Source organism: Chrysemys picta, chromosome 1 (assembly GCF_011386835.1).
Source record: "Chrysemys picta bellii isolate R12L10 chromosome 1, ASM1138683v2, whole genome shotgun sequence".
Taxonomy (NCBI): Eukaryota; Metazoa; Chordata; order Testudines; family Emydidae; genus Chrysemys; species Chrysemys picta.
The window spans coordinates 147,904,315-147,924,549 of record NC_088791.1 but is presented as its reverse complement, the minus strand read 5'-3'; the positions used below and the strand labels follow the sequence as shown (position 1 = coordinate 147,924,549).

At 46.4% G+C, this 20,235-nt stretch overlaps 1 protein-coding gene across 12 annotated transcripts; it reads right to left on the bottom strand.

Moving 5' to 3' along the window:
• TNFRSF1A (TNF receptor superfamily member 1A) lies at positions 1-15,555 on the bottom strand. 12 transcript variants are annotated; one of them, XM_065586735.1, is made up of 11 exons: positions 15,421-15,555; positions 15,132-15,242; positions 7,100-7,274; positions 6,441-6,569; positions 5,933-6,079; positions 3,951-4,029; positions 3,636-3,718; positions 3,288-3,410; positions 2,944-2,981; positions 1,914-2,064; positions 1-1,339 (listed from the first exon to the last, which is right to left on the bottom strand). In XM_065586735.1, the coding sequence occupies exons 1-11, from the start codon at positions 15,499-15,501 to the stop codon at positions 1,071-1,073; spliced, it is 1,386 nt and encodes a 461-aa protein (XP_065442807.1). In that variant the 5' UTR covers positions 15,502-15,555; the 3' UTR covers positions 1-1,070. The 12 variants fall into 12 exon arrangements, with proteins under 12 accessions (XP_065442807.1, XP_065442798.1, XP_065442800.1 ...); XM_065586726.1 differs by having other exon boundaries at positions 2,935-2,981; positions 3,627-3,718; positions 15,421-15,554; XM_065586728.1 differs by having other exon boundaries at positions 2,935-2,981; positions 15,421-15,552.
• Between the last annotated feature and the right edge of the window lie 4,680 nt (positions 15,556-20,235).

The following is a 20,235-nucleotide window of genomic DNA, read 5'->3' as shown; positions in this document are numbered from 1 at the left end:
TTACAAACGGGGCTTTTATTTCAGAGCGTTTAGTGTATTTACAAGAGTTTAAAAAAATTCTCCTGATCCTCTGCAAGAGACAGAGGATGCACGCTCAAAAGGTGTGAGGATAATTTGAGCCCTTAGCTACTCCATACCTAACAAGGGCTAACACTTGGAAGAATGTAACAGTGAGCGCTCATGGGATGGAGCCTGGGAAGTAGTGTGAAATTATTCAGAAGTCCCTAACAAAATATATGCCATCATATTTGCAGTTAAATCAGATTAAGCAAATCATCCAGAGGCAGATACACATATGAGGCCACAGTCACGCATGCCTGCCTTGTCTGAGTGTAAGCAGAGATATGCAAATGCACTCATGCCACCATATGTGCATGCACTTTTCCATTCTCAACCAGTCATTCATGTTCGCACACAGGCAAACACATTCAAAGCCACACTCACTCCCATCCATGCACACTTGCTCTTGTCCATGCACACACACACACAGTGACACACATACATGTACTTTGTTAATGCTCTTTTACATGCGTTTTAGGTACAGAAAAGAGCTATAGAAATAGCACCAATCTCACCTGACTTATCAGCACCTGAGAAACCCCATTACTCCCCTTGAGCAATAGAGGAACAGGAAGCTAACTTCTCCCTCTTTCTTGTGGTGGCACCATCCAACCCCTGAACACCCATGACTGGGCCCCAATCAGTGTTCCCTTTCCAGGGCTGGGAGTTTGGGTTCTGTGTTATAGGTTGGCCTCCACGTTTTGGTCACAGAATCAGTCTGTTTTGTCCTTTTGGAAGTGCTCCCCTGTGGCAGTTGCTGTAGGACTTTCTCTTGGTTTGAAGGCATAAGTGACTTTGTGGTTCACTGAAAAGTGATCATTAACCTTCCACCAGCATCACCTGCTGCCAACCCCAACAAACATACCAGAGGGGGTGGGGAAAAGAGGTGGAGACGCACAAGAAAGAAAGAGTGGATTAGAATCCTCTCTGAAGAGGAGGGACAGAGCTAGAGAAGGGAGCACTAAAGCAGAAGAGGTTAGAGTTGCCTGTGCAGGAGATATGAATGGGGGTTAGGGCTGCCCGGCCAGCGCCTCCTGGATAGCCTCGCTGCAACCACTCAGCTCCATCTGGTTGAGGACGTAGCTGATGCGCTCCACTGTGGCACCCTGGCCCATCTGCAGCCTCCATTGTCTCAGCATCTCGTATTGGGCATCCCGCACGCGCCGCTGCTCCAGCTCGATTCGCTCAATCTCATAGTCACTCAGCCCCAGGCGTCGCACAAACTCCTTCCACCGAGACAGCAGCACATGGTCCGCCACAGTATAGAGAACAACAGGGTCTGGTGAAACAAGCAAGGGGACATCAGCAGCAGGGTCTGGGGAAGTGGAGGGGGGATGCAAATTGCGCCGGTGTAGTCTGGGGTGAGAAACATGATGGTGCCATGTAGGGAAGCACCTCCCCCAGATCACGTCTTGCACCCCTCTGAGCGATCACACAGACACGTCACATCTGGGTCTGAGCCTATCTACAAATGAATATGGGGGACCCCGCAAGCTTGTTCACAGGAATGGTCTTGCGTACACATGCACACACATACCAGGCCATTCTTGTAAAGATGCTTGCACTGTGTCACTGCCATACATTCACACAGTAAAGTACAGCAAGCCATAAACTCACCAAAACAAGACTGTCCAGGACTGGACACATGCAACAGGCCACTCTTGGCTGGCCTCAGGCAAACACCAACACATGTGAACTCATATGTACTAGATCTGTTTTGGGCACAGGGCTGCAACTGATGCACAGAGTTGTCATGCACATATGCACACAGGTGCACATGCTGCACAGGCACATGCACATCCCACCCCCCCGTGCGCACAGAAATCCTGTTTCTCAGGGGAAGCTGCACTCACTGTCTGGGAGTTGAGTCTTTCCAGCAGGTCTGACACAATCTGGTAACTCCTGTTCAACCATTGACCTTGGCACAGAATTGGCTGTCCACATATTTTCGATCTGAGGTGGTACCGGAGCAAAGGTGGCAGCTTTCCTCTCATTTATCACAACCTGTGAGAGACAAGTATTTACTCCGGAATCACCGCTGGGGCAGCCCAACACCACTATATCTGAGGGGAACAGCTGCCACTGCACACTTAACAGGGTAAAGAGAGATGTGGATCAGGGACCCAGAAGTTAAATCTTCCCCGTGAGGGAGGGGAACTCCCCACAGACACCTTATTTGTGAGGATGGAGTCAAACATTTCTTACTCGCACAGCAAGAGGGTTAAACTTTCTCTTGGCATCAGAAAATGGGGGTCTAAGAGGAAACATCTACAGAACTGAGTCATGCCGGGAGCCCAGCTCAGGGCCCCATGCTCTCAGAGACCTCAAACGAGTTCCAGAGGAGGGAGGGGACAGTCCCTCTTTATACAGTCTTGAGGAGACCCCAATACTGTGCTCAGCTCTGAGCTCCTTAATCCCAGAGAGGTAGCGACAAATTGAAGGAGCTCAGAGAAGAGCCACAGAAATGCTCAGGGAACTGGAGGGATCAAGTTCTGAGGAGAAATTCAATGAGCTAAATCTGCCAGGCTTGGCCAAGCCAGGCATAAAGGATGGATGTGTATGTAGGGGGACAGGGTGGGACATGAGAGTCATCTGCAAGTGTCTGAGAAGCATGAATCCTGAGAGAGAGAGAACGGGGCAAGATGAAGCCTGGGGATAGGAACTCAGGAACTAGTCCTCACTAGTCGGGCGGGGGGTCCGTGAAACTGAGAAGTTGTCTCTTTGTATATACAGCCCAGAGCCCTAATGCTCGGGACGTTCAGAAGTACGAACCCTGAGAACAGGCTGAGGGGAAGAATATTGCCCTGGGCCCCAGGCAGGTGGAATGGGACTGAGGGGAATGATAATCTGAAGGTAGGTTTCTGCACTGAGTACCTTGCTTACTTCAGATACCGGCTCCTTCTTTGGCTGCTGCGTAGAAACTGAAAAAAAAGGAGAAATTGTTTTCACTTCCTTCCCTCCAAGATATACAGAAAAAGCAGCTCAAGCCCATGGGTACCTCCACAGCTCTGACTTCACTCGAGGGATTGTGGTGAAATGCACAAATCCCAGCAACAAGCTCATGGGAGGGATTCTCGTCACAGGCGTGAGAATAGATGCAAGACTGTAAGAACTGCCAAAATCAGGACAATGAGCGCATCTACTCTGGCCAACCCCCATATCTCCCTCCCCCCCAACGCCCCCAAAATCCGCCCAGCCGGTATCACCACAGAGACTGTTGTACTCACCACATGAGTAAAAAATAGCGGTTGTCACTCTTTGACGGTATTGCTTGATCAATTTAACTGCAAAGAGCAGCCCAAGGCTAGCTGCAAGCACAACGACGAGGCCAATGAGTAAGATGGTATGACCTAGATGAAGGAGAGAGATCGAGTGAGTAACAGAAGGAAGGGGAGAGGGTGGGAGTAAGGACAGGAGCAAGACTGGAAAGGGAACATGTGAAGATGGGGACGGGAGTGAAAGCAGAGGAAAAGTGGGGAGAGAGGAGGATGGATAGGGCTGTCTTAGGGCAGGGGTGATGGGGTTGGTAGTGAAAGCAGAAGCAAATGTTGGAGAAATGCCAATACCCTGCGTACCCCAGTAGTCATTCTTCACTGAGGGGAACGCTGATGGACTCGGCATTGCGGGACAGTCCTTCTTACATTCTTCTTCATTACAACTGAAAGAGGAAGCAGAAATCTGAGTGATGTGGGGAGTGAGGGCACCATGTTTCAAGTATTCCCAGGGACTGCCCCATTTCACAGCTCCTTGCAAATCTGCCTGGTGACAGCACTGGGGGGCAGCCTGAGCCTGGAAGATAAGGTTATTCAATCTGCCTGCAGAAGGTCAGTGTCTAATGGAGTCCACTCACTGTTGCACAAGTAGGTGGAGCATAGGAACAGGACACCAACCTGCTGCAAGGGTTGCAGTTATTTTTGTGCAGGAAGTATCCATGGTGACATACACAGATCGTGTCACTGTCCTTTGCACCTGTAGAGAAAAGAGGGAAATGTCAGCCCCAGGGGAGATGACGGAGAAGGAAAATCCCTCTAGGGTGGGGAGAGGATGATCTCTCTTTGGGGGTAGGGAAATTGTTGTCAGGAAGGTGAATCACTCGATGGCACGAGTGTTTGAGAGGAGATGGGGGCAGGTGTGACACTCCCTGGTAGCTGGTGGTTGGGGAAAACTGTTCCAGAGCAGGGGGAGCACAGGACAGAGGGAAACTGCTCCAGTGTAGCAGAAACTGGGTTGAAGGATGGAAATAGAGAAGTACACAAGGGAAAATATTCACTACAGAGCAAGCAGGAGGGGAAGGAGAGGGAGAAGTGGCTCCAGAGCAGCAGGCATGGGTGAGGAAGCCAATCAGGACAGGGCGGAGGGGGAAATAACTCTGAGGTGTGGGATGTCATGTGTGGGCAATATCTATAAGGAAAAATGCTCTAGTGTAGTTGTCAGGGAAACTGCTCAAGGGGAAGTCATACCATTTTAGATGTGGGAGGGAGGGAACCAGCTAAAGGCCGGGCAGGGCGGAAAAAGGCAAAACTCACTTGAGGAAAGGAGGGAAAATGGCTCCAGAACTCATAGGGGGGATGGGGAGAGCACTAGGGGGAGGAGGGAGGGAAATAGCTCTAAGTCAGAGGAGAGGGAAGGAAATTGCTCAAGGGCAGGGGGAGGAGGGAAGTCATTCTAGGGCAAGTGTGAGTGTGTGCAAGTGTGAGAGAGAGACAAGCCGGAATGGGAAGGGGCAGGGCAGAGGAGGGGACTCGCCTAAGGGGCAGGGAAATTCATACCAGGGAAGGTGTGAGATGTGGAAGGAGAAAATTGCCAAGGAGGGGGAGACTAGCTTCAGAACAATTGGGGAGGGAACTGTACTATGGGAAAAGAAGGAAAACAGACTACAGGAGAAAGGGAATGGAGGAGGAAGTGAGTCTAGGTCAGGAGGGAGGTGGTGCAGAACTAAGGCCTGGTCTACACCAGAAAATTAGATCGGTTTAACTATGTTGGTCAGGGATGTAAAAAATCCACACCCCTGGCCTGAGTGGCATAGTTAAGCTGACTTAAGTCTCTGTGTAGACAGTGCTAGGTCGATGGAAGAATTCTTCAATCAATCTAGCTACCATCTCTCAGGGAGGTGGATTATCTATGACAATGGGAGGCGTTCTCCCATCAACATAGGTAGTGTCTATACTGAATTGCTACAGTGGTGCAACTGTAGCATTTCAAGTGTAGACAGACCCTAAGTCTCTCCATAAGGAGAGGGGTATGGAAAAATCACTCCCAAGTCAGGGAGAGGCTGGAGGAGAGAACTGCCCCATGCAAGGGAGAGGGAAATCAATCAAGGACAGGGGGAGCAGAGGAGAAAGTGATTCTACGATAGTGTGGGAGTGCATCACTCCAGGACATAGGAGGTGTAAAACTGCTCCAGAGTGTGTGTGAGAGTACGATCCTACCAGGGCTTGTTGAGGGGAGTGGGAAGACATTGCTTCAGAGCAGCAGGGGAGAAGTATCCACACCAGAGCAGAAGGAAAAATTTACTCAGGACAGAGAGGACTGGCTCCAGCATAGGCAGGGTGGGAGGAATTAATATGAAGCAGGAAATTTCTTCTGGGTATATGGAGGGGGGGAAAAGTTCACTCTGTGGTACAGGAGAGAGAGATAATCTGTGATGGGGGAGCAAAGATTGCATGGGGGCAAGGAGGAGTAGCAAAGACTGTAGAAGGTGAAATCATTCCTGGATTCAGGGAAATACAGTAGGAGGGAAGGAACAAGAAATTGCTTCAGGAGAGAAATCACACCAAGGCAGGGGATATGGCTCCCCCAAGGCGAGTGGGTGGGAGGAAGGGGTGCTATGTCCTGCCCTGGCAGCAGTAGCAGCTGTCTGTGTTACACTCACAGTTTTTCCGGATGGTCCCGTTGTGGCATGGGTTGCAGTTCTTACATTTGAATAAAGTATTGGGTTCGCTCTGAAATTGGTTGGGCAGACAGCCACAGACTGTATCCTTCTTTTCAGTGCACTCAGACAGTGTTATCTGCTGTAATTCTGAGAGGCGACAGAGAGGGAGAGAGATGATTCCACCCTCTTTCCACCACTGGGTCCTCTTCATGGTGACAGCACAGGCCGGAAACAGACATCATCATCCTCTATTTCCCCAACTAAGAGTTGGTACCAAAGAGCCTGACAATCACTCCCTACAAGCTCATGTCCTCATCAAAACACCACCACTCCATTGCAATTACCAACACTGTCCCTATCCTTTTCCTCCACTGTTCTTGTCCCCATCCACCCACCTCCACTCTATCCTCATTCCTCACTGCCGTATCTCCATGTCCACTCCTGCAGTCCCTGTCCCGCCACCACCACCCGCTTCCCCCATCCCCATCATCCCACGGGTGAGACTCACCTGAACGGCACCGTTGGCAACTAATGCATTTCCTCAAAGTGTTATCCGTAGCCGTGAACGTGCCCTTAGGACATCGGTTGCAGATGGTCACAAGTTTGTCTGACTGACAGTCTTCTGCCAAGTAAGTCCCTGAAACAGAATCACCAAACAGGGATCTGACAGGCATAAAGAGACATTCCCCTAGGGCAAATGAGAGCCAGGGACACTGTAGGGGACAGGGGAACCCAGAGCTGAGAGGCTGCTCTAGCTATAGGCAAACTAGACAGTTGCCTAGGATGGCAGCTTTCTGGGGGGTGGCCTCTCATAGCATTGCCACCTGGCATGCTAAAGGGTGGGGTGATTTTGTAGTGGGAGGGGGCAGGGGTGAGGGGTGCACACTGAAGTTTTGCCTAGGCAGCAGATTGTCTTGAGCAGCATCTGGCTGAGAGTGCAGGTAAATGGTATGTTTCCTTAGCCCCAGCAGGGGATGCACTCACCAGGGTGAGGGGACAAGGAGAGAGGAGATCCCATGACTAAAAGTACATGTCTCCTTTACTCCAGGATGTGGCATTCTCACCAGGGATAGCTGGGGAACAAGAGATATTTGGACTGAGAGTTCAGGAAACAGGAATGCCTCTCTGGCCTTAGCAGTAAAGACTCAGTGTTACACTCTACTGTACCTGCATGGCATCTCATGCAGCAGTGGGTCCTGTTGGAGTGTAGGTACTCTCCCATCTGACACTTTGGCTCCCTCTTCTTTCTCCCCAGGGCTGTCCCATGGATTTGTTGGGTATCTGGGTTTGGGGATACTCCCAAGCATTCTTCAGCCCACACCCAGGCCAGAGTTAGAATGAGCTGGAAAGGGAAAAGACCACTGTGAGAAAACATTTCCTTGGGTAGAATTCACAGCTGAGCCTAGCACTAGCCTGTCATGACAATGAGACCAACTGAACCGACCTACTGTTTGAAGAGAGACTGTAATGGATATAAGGTCTATGGACTAATGTGATCCACATGGAATTTTAAGGAAGGACTGAAATCCCTTCACTTGAGTCATGCAAAAGGCAACCTGATTCCTGATGAAATCTTTTTTTGTAACACATTTCACTGTTTAAAAACTAATATGCTCCAGGACTACAAAGACAGACATCCTGAGACTTTCAAAACTGTCTGGAAAGCTTCAGAGCAATGTAACATCATTACAGCAACTCACTCATCTATAATTATAAGAGTATTCCCCCACCTCTTTATTTTAATGTTTTTGTTTTGTCGGTGTTTGGTTGTGGGAAATTGCTTTAACAAAATAATTTATAAAGCTGTGAGCTGAGAATGTTTTTGACTGCAGTCTTATTACTATTTCCATCCGTAAAGAAAAATTGTATTTTCCTTCCTCATTTAAAAACTTTTTTACTTTGTATGTTACCTCACACAGATTATTGAGAAGTTAAGCACTGGGCTGTGAGAAAAGAAAGAACACCCTATGTGAAAAGTTTTTAATGCACTACACATCTAAAAGCTAACACTTAATATTTCGGTGACTTATATAGGCATAATGAGTTAAATAACATTTTCCCTTGTACCTGGGGTGGGCTGACTTCTCAATGAGAAGTGTGCTGTGAGAATGTACTTGTTTTGCTTTGCTTCTGTGAAATTGTTTTGATCTTTGTTTTTATAAGTTCTTTGTAATTTTATTTGAGTGCAATGTTTTCCTAACTTACTCTTGTGAAAGGGATTAGTACCAGCTGCAAAGAAACAGATTTTTTTTCTGCTGTGAGAACTCTAGCAAAGTGAAAGCTAAACCAATAAAGATAATAAAGTGTGGTGGTTGTGGGTTTAGGAAATGATAAGCATACAAAGATGCCTATTACAGCTGTATGCCATCCTATTCCCCTCTCAAAAGTTAGAAGTTTTTAAGAGAAAGTTACACATGTGAAAGCCATTCAAAACTACAGAAATGGTAGGAAAATGAAATTCTGGCAAACGGGGACCTCCTCTCTCCAAAAATGTCAGAGAGCTATGAATTATAAATAACAGATAAGAGACTGTCAGCTCTTTCAGTTGCCACAAAACAGTCAAAGAGAGATAAAGAATGTATTTAAATGCACATTTATGTGATATATTGAACCAGCTTGTGGGTGCTCCAAGGCTCAAGTCCAGAGATGTTTGCAAGAGGGACTTGAAAACTGTCAACATCAACACTGCAAGCTGGGAAGATGCAACTAGCAACAGGCCATACTGGAGTGCTACAGTGCACCAGGGACTCAAAGAGGCTGAAGAGAGGTGGTTGAGAGAGGAAAGTACAGCAGGCTTCAAGAGCTAGTAGTGCGCCAACTTTATCTTCTTGCCCTGTGCCTTATACCCACATTATCTGTGGCAAGAATAGTCACTCAAGAATTGGTCTTTTTAGCCACCCACAATGATGTAGCACGACACATAGTAACTGAACTGCTTTGGCACTCATATCATCAACTTTCAAGATGGACAGTTGCCATTAACCAACTCACATGGAAGCAAGATGGATTCCACAGTTCCAAGGGTAAGCCAGTTAGACAAAAAGAACTGATTGCAGCAATTGATTATTTGCTGGAAAGAAAGTGGAAGAGCATTTATGCAGATGGTCTGATAATTATGAAGCTGATGTTCTAGCCAAAGAAGCAGCTTTCAACAAGATACCATGGGAATTTATAAACATGAACCAAGGTGTAAATAAAGTACATAGTATAAATATAGGAAATACTAGAAAAGCCCAGGCCAAGCATACAGAATACAAGGTCATGTAAGTTGATTACTCTGATACCACATCTTCAGGCATAACAGACAAAGAGACAGGGATGAATCAGATTTTGTGAAAGCAGTTACAAGACAGTCATTTCTAGGTTTTACAAATACATAAAAGGCTAATAAGTTTTATTACTGATCAAGATCTGAGGAATAATAAAGAACTATAAACCAAAGATGAACCAAAACGAATGACTCAGCCTTTTAAAAAGACTTTTACACACACAAAATGCCATGATAACTAGTTCCCAAGAACTATTAAGGACTTTTGTTAATGATTTCTATAGAAGTAGTCATTTAGGTATCCATGACAGCTACCAAGCCCTGAAGTAAGCAGCATACTGGCAAGACATGCATGAGCTATTTTGAAAGAGGTTGTTACACTCCATAAATAGCAACTCACCAGGACAAGGTTCAGACATCCTTTGCAATCCAGAGAAATTGCTTTCTCATGGTCAGATTTACAACTTGACTTTAGTGAACCCATTCCACAGATCAAGATGGGATAAGTATATGCTAACTAACACCTGTTTGTTTACAAAATGGATAGAATTTATTCCCCACATTAAACAATAGTTCAAACCACCAAACCACAGCATGTGTGCTGGTGAATCATGTTTTTAGTCACTGAGGCATACCTTGGGGAACAAGAATCAGAAAGCAGTTCAAGCTACAAGTCTGTCTTATCTTACGCTGGGGTTACGTTCCGCGGTCAGCGCGTAAAGCGAAAACCACGTATAGTCAAAATTACATTGAGTTGAATGGCGGGTGGAATCGCCCGCACTACAGGTACAGTATTAAAATTGGTATTTTTCTCTTTTTTGTTCGGGTTTTTTTTTTTTTTTTTTGGTTTTTGCCAACCACGTAAAGCTGAAATCGCGCATGTTAAATGCACTAAGATGCGACAGACCTGTATGTTTCTGAGACCATAGCAGCTATATGTAAAATACTGGGGATTAAACCCAAAGTTACACATTGCATATCATTTTAGTTATCTAGGCCAGACCCCCTCTACTGTACTGCATTTTGCTGTTTCATCAAGGAGCCAGTTCTAGCTCTCTGTTCCACATCTCTGCCTCCTCAGGTAGCTGTCTGCACCTGTTGCAGTGCCTGTCAGTTGGGATGGAGAGGGAGAGCACATATATATGCCCATCCTCTGCATGTGCTGGTGGTGATACAATGCACAAGCCTCACCCACCACAGCTATACGTTGATGCAGGGAGGCGTTGAGAGTCCCCCTCCTTGGCCATCTTCAGCCTGGCAAAACCCAAAGCCACCACCTCTGCAATTCACACCCTCACAGGCACTCCTGCCTAGCCTGAAAGTACTGTAGATGTCTGCAAGTGAGGGGGATGTGAGCAAGGAAGAGGAACAAGGTGAGGAAGAAAACAAGAGAGAAGAAAAAGAGGGAGCAAATTGGGGAAGAAAATAAATAGTTGCAGAGGGGAATAGAGGGGCTGTTGGTGAGGACAAGTTGGCTACAGTATTGGAATTAGAAGACAGTGGCTAAAGTACTGAAATAATCATAGGCTAATCATTCTCAGTTTGCTGAGTTTTTATCTCCTTCAGGAAGAAACATTTGAGTGAATATTTCAGTGGAAAACAAAATTTTACAACATAGATGAAAATGTAAAGAATAGGTAAGCTCACTTCCTCTATTCTGTGTATTTTAATGTGTCATTCATCTGTGTTATACAATAGTTTTCCCCCCAGACATATTAATTCCAGTGTTTTAATGTTTGTGTTCTAGAACAAACATTTGTGTAGCATCTACACTAGAATTTACGGTCACGTTACAGTGTTAAATAACATGTTAAAACAACTAAAAATTCAAGTGTAAACAAGCCCTTATGTGTACAAGTACACCGGCTTTTATGGTATAAATATAGCACATGATGCTACTGGGGACTTTTGGGAGGAGGGGAAATTCAAGCTCATCTGTGGACCCAGCTGCTTGTGCCCCTACACTTTTAGATTAAATTTATTCCACTGGCTGCAGGCTAGTTTCTCTGCGCTAAATGTTTGTAAAGCAAGAATACAAATATGGTGAACGCAAGCTTCAGTGTCGCAAACTCGATTGACTATTTCACAAATCTCTTGATGTTTGGTGTTTTTCCACCTCCACGAGTCACGCAATTACATGAGAATCTCAACTTTCTTTTTTAAAAGAGGGAAGTTACTGGCCCTCAGAATTGCAGAGAAAAAAGCTTGAAAACGTGACTCAAGTGCTCCCTAAAGACTCAAAACCCAAAAATCAAATAAAGAAACCCAACTTGTATTTTTTAAAAAATATTATGATTTTGGGGGGCAGGAGTCATGATGCTTTAATAAGAACATATCCCTCAGTACTCACCCCACTGCCCAAACATGGTGTTAGTGGGTGCTATACTGCACAGAAAACCATGGGTGAGTCAGAAGGGAGCACTCTCTCCTTTGAGTCAGTACTAACTCTCATATATAGGTTTTAGGGGGTAAATGCCACTTAATCCTTCCCTCAGTAAGGCAGTGGGTCTCCAGTGCTGCTTAGGAGAGGAGAGATTCCTTTCTTTCTGACTAATCCCAGCAACTGAGGAGTTAAAGTCTCCAGGCTGGCTGGCAAGTCTGGAAAGCAACTGCAATTCCTGTAAATCCAACCTCTTGCTGAGCCAGGGACAGATTAGGGAGGCAGCTCATTAAAAATGAATTGTTTCTGCTATGCCAGGAAGTCAGGAACAGGGAAGAGAGGCAGCTGCCTGGGGCCCTGGGGAGAGAACACCAGAATGACACAGTAACCCCTAGAGCCACTGAATACTAAAGAGTCCTTCTCCAGGAATACTCCCCTGGAATATAAAGCCCTGTGAAAACCACAAAACATAGCTTCACAGGCCCCCATGGAGAACCCAATTCAGGTTCCCTGGAGATTTCTCAAATTGAACTATCCCTCCAAGAGTCAGGGTGAATAAAGCCAGACAGGGAGCACTGGAGAGGCAGGGGAAACTGGAGTTGCTGAAGGGCATTGACTACACAAGGTGGAAGATCAGAGGGCGCCATTTCAGGTTGGGGGGGGAGGGGCAACTTTACTTGTTTTTTGTAGATAACCTAGAAATTAGCTGATAGGACCACTGTATCTAATTTCTTTATAAAGAAAGAAAAATATATACAAACACCAATTAAAGCCATATATTAAGTTTATATGTAAATTTAGAACAATCAGAGGATAGTACAGCTAGATATTACCAATCCCAAGCGTTGAGGTATCAGTTTTGGAACCTTAACACAGATATCAGAAACACAAGTTTGATACTTTGTACACTATCTTTAGTAGAGATAAATAAAAATAAATAAAATCTGCTTACTTTCTCTAACAGACACACTCTGTGTTACTGCTATTATCTACTCTATTTTAGTCAATTGTTTTTCACTCCACTAAAAAGGTATTTACTTAATTAGTAACATATGTAATTAAGTTTTTTTCCCCTCTTTTATTAAGAATACAAATTTATTTTTCTAATTATTTTGGCATTTATGTTTACCAATCACAATCATGTATGTGACTTACTAACATTTGACTCCATCATTACTATCAGACTTGGAACCACATTTATTCTCATATAAATTTTAAGTTATTTTACAAATATAATTAAAAATACAATTTGCAAATAAGTGACCTTCATCTGCACAGTGTCTAAAGTTATGTGTTTAGCTTATTTTAAAAACAACTGGCACAGCTAATGTGAGTACAAGCTAAATTTACATTCTAGAAGGATATTATTTGATTGTACCACTTTAAATAATGAATGACAAAGCACAATATGGTAATAAAAGTAATAATTATAATTTCTCAACCCAGGACAGGTTAGGCATTTTAGAACTCACTACTCAAAAAATTAAATTTAAGCATAAGAGAGAAATAGTTATGAAATGCACAGACCAGTCAACAAAACTAAAATAACAGAGAATAAAATTACAGAGAATATATGGGTATTGTGCATTTCAACAGGAAGTACCAAGTAATAACAACAACAATGATAATAATAATACAAGTGTGTGAGAGAGTGTGCACGCGCATTGGGGGAGACTGTGTGTTAGTGTCTCTGGGGGTAGACTGTGTGTGAAAGAGTGGGAGTAAGAGACTGTGCATGTGTGTGTTGGGGAGGATTGTAGGGGAGCGACTGTGTGCATGTACCTGAGCTGTCTCTAAGCCATGCACTCAGGAGACTGAACGCTCCCACTCCTGAGCCAGAGGCACCAGCACAGACAGGTTGCCTTTCCCCCCATACCAGCTCAGCAGAGACCCACTCAAGCACGGCCACCTCTAGCATTGGTTGAGGTCCCCCAGCACCTTGCCAGCCATGGATCAGTTTCCCAAAGAAGGTGAGACTGCCAGGGCCATGGTGGCAGGAGCTGAGTGACTGAAGAGCAGCAGCTGCTGGCCAGGCACCTAGCTCTGGAAGGGGTGGTTACAGAGGGCTAAGGAAAATAGCCACCCACAAGCCCCCCCCCCTCCATAGCTCCACTCTTATTGGTAAAATTATAATGGGGTATGAAACTGGGGGGGGCATGTGCCCCCCCCCAAATGGCACCCCTGGGAATGGGAGTGCCTGGGGGAGAATTGGACACAGGAAATGGGGCAATAGGAATTACTGAAGAGAATTAGATACATAGGAAACACAAGACAACATCCATTATCCAAATTTGTGGAACTGGGGGGTATTGGATATGTAGATGGTGGAAGGACTGGAGGGACTGTTAGAGCACTGCATTTGCAGGAGGAAGCAGAGATGTTGTAGGATTGTGGAAGTGACTGGGGAACCTCAGGAGAAGCATCTCCTTGATAGTTGGGTTAAGTGTTATTTCCTGTGGTGCGACAGTGGGAGAAAGCAGCCTCAGGTCACTCACCAATCCAAGTGGGATATGGCTAACCTTCAGCCTAGCTTATGTAAGGGAACCCCACCAGAGGAGTGCAAGCTCACGGACTCCCATCAGGTGTATGCAGTGTTATTGTAGCCATGTTGGTCCCAGGATATTAGAGATAAGATGGGTGAGGTAATAGCTTTTAAAGGACCAACTTCTGTTAGTGAAAGAGACAAGCTTTCAAGACAAAGCTCTTCTTCAGGTCTGGGAAAGGTAGAAGAGCTCTGTGTGGCTGGAAAGTTTCTCTCTCTCACCCACAGAGAAAAATATATTACCTCTACAACCTTCTCTCTCTAGAACTTATCAAGGACAGGAGCACAGTCTTTCTAGGGCAGAAGTTCCCAAACTGTGGAGTGCACCCCTAAGGGGCTGCCGAGGAACATTGGGGGGCGGGGCGCAGCTGGAGCCCATAGCCCCTACGGGGGAGCGGCACCCAGCTCCACTCCTGGCCCGCCCCCAGCTGCCAGCCCGGTGCCCCGCTCACAGCCCTGCGCCCTGGATTCCGGCTGTGGGCCCGCGACAGGGGCCCTGGCTACCGACCTCGGCCCCCTCCCAAGGCAACGCTCCCCAGCTGTGGCCCCAGCCTTGTCCCCCTTACTCCTGTCCACGCCCCTCCCTCCAGGAGCCATGGCCCAGCCCCAGCGGGGGGTGGGGGAGGTGCAAAGTAAAAAATGTGGGGACCACTGTTCTACGGGGTCACACCAGTGGAGGAGAGAGCAGCTCACGAGGGGAGGCAGGTTATCAGTACCAGCCTACTTCTACAGAGGGGAAAAGGAGACCGCAAAATGGAAGGGACTCACAAAAGGCACATCAGAAAATAAAACTCAGATTCCCTAACTCTCACTCTCCTCCCAATTTTAACCCACCAGACCCCACAGCCCTCCCAGACCTGGGGATACAACCCAGGATACTTGACTCCCAGTCTTCCTGCAGTCACCAACCAGACCCACACCACTCCCAGCTCTGTGCTCCCATTAACCCGACTCTCCAGCCTGGTGACTGACTGTTGGGAGTTAGGCACTCGCCCCAAGTGTTACTCACCGTAGCCACCAAGGCAGGGGAAGGCTCCGGATGGGCCATAGTTCTGTCGTACCCTACGTCCCCATGATAAGACCCCCGTCTACAGAGAAGCCCCCCAAGGCCAGCGCGAATCTAGCACGAAGAGACCGAAGACAAACTGAAACTAGTAAGTTCCGCAACTTCCTGCCAGCAAAGGGTGAGAAAGCAACAGGAAAGGGGGGGGGGGGGGGCAGACGAGGGAGGCAACATGGAACTGTAAAGTTAACCCTCCCCTACCCACAGCACAGAGATCAAGAGATTCAGCCCTTACCCCATTCACTCTCCCCTCCCCATGGGACAAAAACTCAGTCGTTCTCATTAACGCCAACCCTTCCCTCAGGGTAGCAGACATCCATCTTCCCTACTAATCTTCCTCATTCTTGTGGGACAAGACAGACCCACCCCTTCCACCTCATGGGTCAGAGAGAAACCCAGAGATCAATCCCCAACCTCCTAGTAAACCCTCCACAAGACTGAGAGCTTGTCTCTCTCACCAACAGAAGTTGGTCCAGTAAAAGCTATTACCTTTCCCACCTTGTCTCTCTAGACATGAGACTCAGCTAACCCGTTTGTTAAGAGCAGCATTCAAGAAGCCATTTGCAGTGTAAAACTCTTATTAAACCTACTATGAACACTGCTACATATATATATGCCAGTAATTGGTGCTCTTTATATTATCTACATATATATTTATATACAGGTGTTATTATAATGGAGAGGTTATTTAGGTTATTTTGCACTTTCCATAAAAGATTCTTGCAACTTTTTTTTAACAGCTCTAACACCTCCATTATTTGCAGCAGGACTTTGGAATCTGGCAAGGGGGCATGGGTTTAAATTGCACTAGTCATATCAGTGAGCCAGCACTTTGGTGGGGTTTTTTAGGGTGCTATCTTGTTCTCCGTAATCCCAATTTAAAAACAAGAAGTCTTCTAGTTCTTATGGTTACAAAGAAGACCTTCAAAAATATAAAGCAAGTGTAATGCATCCTAATGCAAAATCCTTCTGAGCAAACTCAACAACGGCAAAATATAACATTACCCATGTTTGGACTGTGTGATAGTAGGACTGTATTTTCTCAATGGACAACTAACCTAATTCTCAATTACTGAGGGACAATCTTCACTTATTGATATATTTTGCTTTCCACAACCAAATCTCTGTATAACTTTTCATGAGTGATGTACCAAGTATTCGGATTCTAATAACTAAACTGTATTGTTAAATCTATTCACCTAAATTTAGGTTATTGCTGATTATGTAATCTATGCCAGTGCATATGACTTTTAAAAACAAACTTTGTATTTGTGGATAATCTAAGCACTATACCCAGATGTACAAAACATTCTTTCCCCAACCTATGTATTATATAATTTTTTTAACATTAGCTTTAATAAAATTTTTAAGGATGTGCCAGTTTCTTGAGACAATTAATTAGGAAGTCAGAGTTAAGGTTTTGTGACAGGAAGCAAGTTTGATTAATTTGGGGTGCACACTGCTTTGATGTATGTTGGACGTATATGGAGTATGTTGCCAATGGAAGTGAATGCCACATGCACTGTATTATCATCACTGAACATGGCAATAAATGCTGGCCTTTTACTTTTATTTCCACCCTTTTAAAATTTTGGGTTAATCGTCATTAAACCACGGTTTGGTTGTATTAATAATCAAGAAACAAACCAAATAAGAAAACCTCCTCTGGTAGTGGAAAGGGGAGTGCACTAACGAGCAGGTCACAATTTTCCAGCTGTGATCACAGAACTCCAGAGTGTTCAGTTACTGGGCTATACTGAAGGTATGACTACACTACGGGATTATTCCGATTTTACAGAAACCGTTTTTTGAAAACAGATTGTATAAAGTCAAATGTATGCGGCCACACTAAGCACATTAATTCGTTGGTGTGCGTCCATGTACCGGGGCTAGTGTCGATTTCTGGAGTGTTGCACTGTGGGTAGCTATCCCATAGCTATCCCCTAGTTCCCGCAGTCTCCTCCGCCCATTGGAATTCTGGGTTGAGATCCCAATGCCTGATGGGGCAAAAAACATTGTCGCGGGTGGTTCTGGGTACAACCTCCCCTCCCTCCTGGAAAGCAACGGCAGATAACCATTTTGCGGCTTTTTCCTGGGTGAACAGTGCAGATGCCATACTGTGGCAAGCATGGAGCCCGCTCAGCTCAAGACAGCAGTCATGAACATTGTAAACACCTCACGCGTTATCGTGCAGTTTATGCTGAACCAGAACCTGCAAAACCAGGCAACGAGGAGTAGGCTACGGCAGCGCCGTGACGAGAGTGATGAGGACATGGACATGGAATTCTATCAAACCGCGGGCCCTGGCGCTTTGCAGATCATGCTGTTAATGGGGCAGGTTCATGCCATGGAACGCCGATTCTGGGCCTGGGAAACAAGCACAGACTGGTGGGATCGCATAGTGTTGCAGGTGTGGGACAATTCCCAGTGGCTGCGAAACTTTCACATGCGTAAGGGCACTTTCATGGAACTTTGTGACTTGCTTTCCCCTGCCCTGAAGCGCCAGAATACCAAGATGAGAGCAGCCCTCACAGTTGAGACGCGAGTGGTGATAGCCCTGTGGAAGTTCGCAACGCCAGACAGATACCGGTCAGTCGGGAATCAATTTGGAGTTGGCAAATCTACTGTGGGGGCTGCTGTGATGCAAGTAGCCAAAGCAATCACTGAGCTGCTGCTACCAAAGGTAGTGACTCTGGGAAATGTGCAGGTCATAGTGGATGGCTTTGCTGCAATGGGATTCCCTAACTGTGGTGGGGCGATAGACGGAACCCATATCCCTATCTTGGCACCGGAGCACCAGGGCAGCCAGTACGTAAACCGCAAGGGGTACTTTTCAATGGTGCTGCAAGCACTGGTGGATCACAAGGGATGTTTCACCAACATCAACGTGGAATGGCCGGGAAGGGTTCATGACGCTCGCGTCTTCAGGAACACTACTCTGTTTAAATGGCTGCAGCAACGGACTTACTTCCCAGACCAGAAAATAACAGTTGGGGATGTTGAAATGCCTATAGTTATCCTTGGAGACCTACCCCTTAATGCCATGGCTCATGAAGCCATACACAGGCAGCCTGGACAGTAGTCAGGAGCCGTTCAACTACAGGTTGAGCAAGTGCAGAATGGTGGTAGAATGTGCATTTGGACGTTTAAAAGGTCGCTGGCTGTCTTTACTGACTCGCTCAGACCTCAGCCAAACCAATATCCCCATTGTTATTGCTGCTTGCTGTGTGCTCCACAATCTCTGTGAGAGTAAGGGGAAGACCTTTATGGCGGGGTGGGAGGCTGAGGCAAATCGCCTGGCTGCTGATTACACGCAGCCAGACACCAGGGCGATTAGAAGAGCACACCAGGAAGCACTGCGCATCAGAGAAGCTTTGAAAACCAGTTTCATGACTGGCCAGGCTACCGTGTGAACGTTCTGTTTGTTTCTCCTTGAGGAAAACCCACCCCCTTTATTGACTCATTCTCTGTAAGCAAACCACCCTCCCCCTTCGATCCCAGCTTGCTTTCAAAGGAAATAAAGTCACTATAATTTAAAAATCATGCATTCTTTATTAATTGATTATAAAAAGAGGGAGAGAACTGAGAAGGTAGCCCGGGTGGGGTTTGGGAGGAGGATAGGAGGGAAGGAAAAGGCCACTAAAAAAGTTCAAAGTAATGACAGCCTTTTGGTTGGGCTGTCCACTGGGGTGGATTGGGAGGGTGCATGGAGCCTCCCCCCCCCCACGTTCTTACACGTCTGGGTGAGGAGGTAATGGAGCATGGTGAGGGGGGAGAGAGGTTATACAGCGGCTGCAGCAGCACTCTGTGCTCCTGCTGCCGTTCCTGAAGCTCCACCAGACGCCGGAGCATGTCCATTTGATCACACAGCAGCCCCAGCGTTGCAGCCTGCCACCTCTCATCTCAAGCATCCCTCCTGTCCTCACGTTCACTGGCATCTTTCCTCTATTTCGATACCGTGTCCTTCCACTCATTCAGATGAGCTCTTTCACTGCGGGTGGATTCCATGATTTCCGAGAACATTTCATCTCGCGTCCTCTTTTTTTTACACCTTATCTGAGATAGCCTTCGGGACCGAGGAGCGAGGCTTGAAAAATTTGCAGCTGCGGGAGGGAGGGAAAAAAGGGAGAGAAGTATTTAAAAAGCTACATTTTACAGAACAATGCTTATACTCTTTCACGGTGAACAACACTATTCACATTACATAGCGCATGTGATTTCGGTACAAGGTCGCATTTTGCATCTTTTAATATTGAGTGCCTTCGGCTTTGGTATTAGAGAGCACAGACGCAGGTCCGGGCAACAGAATTTGCATGTGGCCATGGTAAACCATTGTCTTTCGACTTCTGCAGCTTTTCTACAAGCAGCGCCCTCCTTTCCCACATACCAAGCAAAGCCCCTTAAGTGCTGCGGTTTTCCTGTTAACATGCAGCAGCAGAAACCAAACTAACTCCTCCCCATCCAATTCTCTGGGATGATCACTTTATCCCTCCCCCCACCGCGTGGCTGGTATCAGGGAAGATTCCCCTCCCTTCCCCCCCCCCCCCCCCCCGGCATGGCTAACTGCAGGGAAGGATTTCTTTTCAGCCACAGGCAAACAGCCCAGTAGGAACGGCCACCTCTGTCCCATTAATTAAATTCCTGTATTTTAACTAGGTTACCATGAACGATATCACTCTCCTGAGGATAACACAGCGAGATAAAGAACGGATGTTGCTGGAATGCCAGCAAACACCGGGACCATACGCTGCCAGGCTTTGTCATGCAATACCAGATTACTTGCTACTAGCATGGCATGGTCAAGTGTCCTACCACGGTGGACGGAATAAGGCTGCACTGCCCAGAAACCTTCTGCAAAGGCTTTTGGAGTACCTCCAGGAGAGCTTCATGGAGATGTCCCTGGAGGATTTCCGCTCCATCCCCAGACACGTTAACAGACTTTTCCAGTAGCTGTACTGGCCACGAATGCATCCCACGTCCTCAGGGCAAATTAATCATTAAAAAACGCTTGCTTTTAAACCATTTTTTATATTTACAAAGGTACACTCAC